This window comes from Akebia trifoliata, chromosome 7, assembly GCF_017979445.1.
Source record: "Akebia trifoliata isolate Shusen 1 chromosome 7, ASM1797944v1, whole genome shotgun sequence".
NCBI lineage: Eukaryota > Viridiplantae > Streptophyta > Magnoliopsida > Ranunculales > Lardizabalaceae > Akebia > Akebia trifoliata.
The window spans coordinates 21,069,514-21,075,926 of record NC_141381.1 but is presented as its reverse complement, the minus strand read 5'-3'; the positions used below and the strand labels follow the sequence as shown (position 1 = coordinate 21,075,926).

At 34.7% G+C, this 6,413-nt stretch overlaps 1 protein-coding gene across 1 annotated transcript; it reads left to right on the top strand.

The window, feature by feature from the left end:
• The first annotated feature begins 2,744 nt into the window (after positions 1-2,744).
• LOC147398379 (basic helix-loop-helix protein 80-like) lies at positions 2,745-6,144 on the top strand. Its single transcript, XM_086448973.1, has 8 exons — positions 2,745-3,182; positions 3,303-3,488; positions 4,706-4,771; positions 4,908-4,976; positions 5,100-5,171; positions 5,262-5,435; positions 5,534-5,661; positions 5,768-6,144. The coding sequence occupies exons 1-7, from the start codon at positions 2,853-2,855 to the stop codon at positions 5,624-5,626; spliced, it is 990 nt and encodes a 329-aa protein (XP_086305099.1). The 5' UTR covers positions 2,745-2,852; the 3' UTR covers positions 5,627-5,661; positions 5,768-6,144.
• The last annotated feature ends 269 nt before the right edge of the window (positions 6,145-6,413 follow it).

The window sequence follows — 6,413 nt, the reverse complement described above, 5'->3', positions numbered from 1 at the left end:
TAAAAAGAGCCAAACATTTTTTAAAATATGGATTAGAGCGCTTTTGTCCTATATGGGTTGAAAGTTTTAGAATTGACTAATTTGTTTTTATGAGGATGATGTCAATGGTGAGGAGATCATAGTTATAGAATTGATTGATTAATTTGTAAACCACTTTTGATTGATTAGAAGTTTCAGATAGGAATATTTTTTGTGAGGATGGTCTCGTCACAAAAATTTAGTCCAATCCAAAACTTTTAAGTCACATAGAACAATTTTTTTTGGCTGCCACCATTAGCTCCCTAACATTAGGTGTGGAATGCAAATATATATATATATATAGGGAAATGTTCAGCACCCTAAGTTTTACCACACACTTTAACAAACGGTTTTTGTCCTACATGGGTTAGAAGTTTTGGAATGGGCTGATTTTTGGTGAGGACGATCTCTATGATTAGAAGATCATCCTCCCCAAAAATCAGCCCATTCCGAAATGTTTAGCCCCATGTTTACAAGTTGAAAAATCGTGGACCGTCCATTTTTTGTAAATCATTTTTGATGGGGTTAGAAGTTTTGGAATGAGCTGATTTTTGGTGAGGATGATCTCCTCACCATAGAGATCATCCTCACCAAAAATCAGCCCATTCCGAAACTTCTAACCCATGTAGGACAAAACGCATTTGTTAAAGTGTGTGGTAAAACTTAGGGTGCCGAACGGGACCCATATCTATATATATATATGGGTCCCGTTCGCCACCCTACGCTTTACCAAACATGTTTTGTCCTACATGGGTTAGAAGTTTTGGAATAGGCTGATTTTTGGTGAGGATGATCTCTATGGTGAGGAGATCATCCTCACCAAAAATCAGCCCATTCTAAAACTTCTAACCCCATAAAAAATGGTTTACCAAAAATAGACGGTTCACAATTTTTCAACTTGTAAACATGGGGCTAGCAATTTCGGAATGGACTGATTTTTGGTGAGGATGATCTCTAATATATATATATATATATGGGTCCCGTTCCTCACCCTATGTTTTACCCTACGCTTTACCAAACGTGTTTTGTCCTACATGAGTTAGAAATTTTGGAATGGGCTGATTTTTGGTGAGGATGATCTCTATGGTGAGGAGATCATCCTCACCAAAAATCAGCCCATTCCAAAACTTCTAACCCCATAAAAAATTATTTACAAAAAATGGACAGTCCACGATTTTTCAACTTGTAAACATGGGGCTATAAATTTCGGAATGGGCTGATTTTTGGTGAGGATGATCTTCTAATCGTAGAGATCATCCTCACCAAAAATCAATCCATTCCAAAACTTCTAACACATGTAGGACAAAACACGTTTGGTAAAGCGTAGGGTAAAGTGTAGGGTGTTGAACATTTCCCTATATATATATATGTATAGCCCCATGTTTACAAGTAAAAAAATCGTGGACCATCTATTTTTTGTAAACCATTTTTTATGGGGTTAGAAGTTTTGGAATGGGCTGATTTTTGGTGAGGATGATCTCCTCACCATAGAGATCATCCTCACCAAAAATCAACCTATTCCAAAACTTCTAACCCATGTAGGACAAAACATGTTGGGCAAATTGTTGGGTAAATGGTTGGGTGCCGAACGGGACCCTATGTATATATATATATGGATTAGGATCCGTATACACATAAAACTACTCATAAAGCTACAACGTATTTTGTCTTATATGGACAAAAATGTTTGGAATGAGCTGATTTTTTGTGAGGATGATCTCTATGGTAAGGAGATCATCCTTGCCAAAAATCAGCCTATTATGAAACTTCTAGCCCCATGTTTACAAGTTGAAAAATTTTAGACCGTCCAATTTTTATAAATCAGTTTTGATAGGGTTAGAAGTTTTAGAATGGGATGATTTTTTGCAAGTATGATCCTCTCACCATAGAGATCATCCTAAAAAATCAGCCTATTCCGAATCTTTTTAATCATATAAGACAAAAACGTTGTAGTTTTATGAGTAATTTTATGTGTCTACGGAACCCAACCCTATATATATATAACATTAAATTCCACTCATTTATTAATGATATTGAGATGACTAGCTTGGACGAATTATCCCCATTATGTCCAAGACCATGCCATAAGGCCACTTGGCCCGGTTACATAATATTTTTAAGAGTTGTGCTAGGCTAATCTTGAAATTGACATTTTTTTGAGAGATTAGGGTGTACAATCATAGATGCTTCTCACTTGCATTTCGATGAAAAATATTTATGATTCAATATATATACATCCATGTCAGTAATTTTTCAAACAATATCGTCAAGATTGTATATTATCATATCTTAGAGAAAATAAATAATATATAATTAAGAAAATAAAAACAAGGAACGATCGATTTTGAACAATAAATGTCTTTTAATAGCCAAATTTCAATGTTTCTTCAGCCTTTTCTTATTTTTAATATTTTTCTAGAAATTTTAAAACTGACGTAATCATGTAAGTCAGTACCAAAATCCAACTCGTGGCACACATTCAGGACTCACTAATACCGCGGATGTCTCGGTTACTACAGTCTACACGCCAGTGATCAATTGATTTGTCAAAGTCTCCTTGTGAATTAAATGACAAAAACACCACGTTAAATTCTACGAGACTGATGTCTGTATCAAACAAAGGAATAATTTGAAAGAGACAGAATACCCAGGGTCCTAAGAAGAAAAGTAAGAATGTGAGTGCTACTTCAGTTTCTCGTACATGAACTCTCTCTCTCTCTCTCGATTTCTATATAAACAAGCAAAGGTCTTTGTTACAGATCCCTTTTGTGTCCATCAATCTCTCTTCTCTCATTCTCTAGTTATTATTCTTCAATTGGATTGAGGGAACCAAAATGGAAGCTTTTCCTCACCAACACCCATCATTCCTCCTTGAGTCTGTTTTGCTGCCAAACACTCCAATCAATATTTCTGATTTCTTGGAGGAAGGATACATAAACACTTCACCATATTTTCCTTATTCTTTCCCATCCCAGTCCTTCCAAGAGGTTCATGTTGATGCTAGAGTTCTTGAATGTAGTGATAATGGAGATTCTGAAACAGAAAAACCTAAGACAAATTATTCATCCATGGCTATTAATCTTGAATATTGTGATCAAATCAATCAAAAGGAGACCCAAGTTGAGAAAAAGAGGAAAATTATAGATGGGTCTTCCTTGAGCAAGGTAAACTATGTGAAATATTTGTTGAATTCTTGAGAATTTAGGTTTTCCAAATCTTTAATTTTTTTTATTTTCAAGTTTTGATCTGACTAATGTTACTTACTATATGGTTTACTTTGTTAGGAAGAAAACGAAGCTAAAGTCAAGAAACAAAAGAAGTGCAGTTGCAGCTTAAAAGAAGCTAAAGAGAAGAAGAGCAAAGCTGACAAGAAGAACCGGAAGAAAGTCATGGAAGAGCCCCCAACTGGCTTTGTTCATGTAAGAGCAAGGAGAGGTGAAGCAACAGATAGCCACAGCCTCGCAGAAAGGGTCTGTAATAATACCCAACCCCACAACCTAACTTTTGCTTTTAATCATATCTAGCTACCTTAAAAATAAACCAATGTTACGTTCTATTATAGCTAATTGTTGTGGGCTCCCATTCTTGTTTTCACACACTTCGAGATCTATGATGGGGTCTGTTATCTTGTTAACCTCTGTTGTTGTCTTTTCCCTCATCTTGTGGAATCCTACAAACCAATTATACTCCAACAATGAAATCAATAAGAAGCCATACGAATCCTAGGAAAAATATGCAAAATATTCGACTGTGGTAACCTAAATGGCATTTCTCCTTTAATCTTCCCTAATTGGGCAAGTGATCCAAGTTTTAGTTTTTTCTTTTTTTACACTCTTCTTGGGATGCAGATTATTCCTTATAGTTACATGACCCACCCTCACCTCACGGAAGTTTCCTAAGATGTAATAGGGTAAATCAAGAGGCCACCTAATTGCTAACACAAGTGACCCAAGCTTTTTTATACTTTCAAGGGGTTTGGGGGGGTTTTGGTTTTGATATGTCTCTAGATCTAGTCCTTGAGCTGTGTCTTGCCAACCTCCATTGTCTTTCTTGTCTGTCTGGTATGATACATGTCAATTGGACTCGAACGAGCACAACAATAACAATTTAAAGAAATCCGAAGAGAAAGAAAAGTGCAAGTCTTCTTAACTCTCCATCCATCCCTTACAGAAGTGGTGTACGAACCCTAAACAGCATTATTATTATTATTATTATTATTATTATTATTATTTTTTGGTTTTTGCTCGGTAATCAGAGAATTGTATTAATAAAGAGAAAACCCTAAACAACATGTTTCCACTAATCTCCTTATAGTTTTTGTTGAAGTTTCCTTCTTATCTTGTTAGGTGTTAAATTTCGCATATAGAATCCATGATTCTTGATGTCTGGAGTTAACCTATTTTCATTTCTACATTTTAGTTAACTTGCTTCTTAATTCTTAGGTTCAGTAAGAATATATTATCTATTTAATTAGCAATTGTAGGATTCATTCTTATTTTGGTAACTGTTTGAATCCTTCCTGGATTAGGGATCTTTGTATATTTTGTTGGAAATCAGCTCAGGAATGACTTATATCTCAAGTCAACACAGCTGTTAGTCATGGATGAAAAATTCAAGTTTAATTTCTTACATCTATCATCTCAAGTATTCTAAACATGTTTTTTTTTTTTTTTTGCCTAATTTTCAGGTAAGAAGAAAGAAAATAACGGAGCGGATGAAGCTGTTGCAAAGTCTTGTTCCTGGTTGTGACATGGTCAGATTCAGCCCTTAAGTCTTTCATTTGTGTTTTTTTCTCTTTTCTTAGAAAATATTAGTTTCTTGATCATCTTATTTTCCTTGTTTGAGAATAATTTTCTCTGACAAATTTCATGTGGTTTGATTTATAATAGGTGACAAGTAAAACCCTTGTGTTGGATGAGATAATCAACTATGTCAAATCCCTACAACATCAAGTGGAGGTAATGATAATTCTAAATAGGAATATAGGAATTACATTTATATCTTTATTTGATAAAGCTATCTCATGAGAATGTATTTTAATTTATAACTGAGTCATTGGTGGCCCTTATTTGCATTTTCAGTTTCTCTCTATGAAACTTGCTCATGTGAACCCCACGTTCTATAACTATGGAGTGGATTTCCATAAATCAGAGGTACAATTTCATTTCATTAGGTTATATTTTATCATTTTGATTGTTCAAATTGATGGGTCTTCTTTGTTTTTAACATGAAATTAATTACAGGATCTAAGTATTTTGACATCAACAATGCCATCTGCGCAACACTCCATCCCTACCCCATGTACAGCTTTTGCTGATGCTACAACCACCTTTACTACAACAAATAATTACCCTCTTCTAGACAGTTCAGTTTCCTTTCTACATCAACTGGAGCAGAAGCCCAATGCCACGTCTCAGGTACCATTTGAGTACCTAAAAAACAAAAAACCCTAAAAGAAATAATAATTAATTAGGAAAAACTTACCTACCAACATTGAAAATATATCATTTTTCAGGTGAGTTCAAATCTATCTTGGGAGGTGGACCATGAGGAAGGAAAACAATTTATTAACCAATCCGACTTCCCCAACTTGTCTTCTTTCCAGTAAAATTTTATATAAAACCTCCCCCCACAAAATATCTGGTAAGCCCTTAAATCCCTTCCTCTTTCATCAAAACCTGACATATTCATAGCTTTCCTTTTTATTCTGACATTTTTTTTCTTGTCTGTTCTTGATATATCTCAACAGAAGAAAGAGTAGATTCAAGAAACCAACATGAAATTAAAGCTTCATTCCTCTGATCAGTATCAATTATTTACACTGGAGTGTTCTTTGTCATCTCAAAGCTCTGATCTAAGTCCAAGAGAATAATTGGGTCTTCGTCTTAGAATGTGAGAACAAAAGGGAAAGAATGTTGTTGTTTTCTCTCCTAAATTTCAAGCACAAATTCAAACAGTCTGGTTGTTATAATTAGAGAATAAGTCCATCTTGATGGGTTTTGTAACCATCATTACTTGGGATTATCCTTCTTAATTATTTCTGCTGTTGTTATGTATTACATTCACTATGTTTGCTTTTGTATTTTGTTGGTTTTCATTGGTGTAATCTTCTTTATTTTCTTTTAATGATTGAGGTTGCAGAGCTAAAGTCCCTATGTAGAGAGCCCTTCTCTTCTCATCAAACTTATTGAGATCTAGCATCTTAATAATTGCACTTAACCCATCAAATTTTGTGTTTAATTTTAATTGTAACATCCAGTTGAAACAAGGGATCCTTAATCTTAAAATGAACCAATCTACCCCAACACTCACTTTGTGTTGGCTTTCATCTGGTAACCTATGTAATCCTTCCCCAAGTTGCACCTTTCAAGATTTGAACCCAAAACGTGATGCTG

Bases quoted from the DNA above. Each gene is read 5' to 3' on its own strand.
- LOC147398379 (XM_086448973.1), top strand. From the start codon at position 2,853: ATGGAAGCTTTTCCTCACCAACACCCATCATTCCTCCTTGAGTCTGTT. The intron at 3,183-3,302 runs GTAAACTATGTG...TTACTTTGTTAG, and splicing joins ATGGGTCTTCCTTGAGCAAG to GAAGAAAACGAAGCTAAAGT. The intron at 3,489-4,705 runs GTCTGTAATAAT...CCTAATTTTCAG, and splicing joins GCCACAGCCTCGCAGAAAGG to GTAAGAAGAAAGAAAATAAC.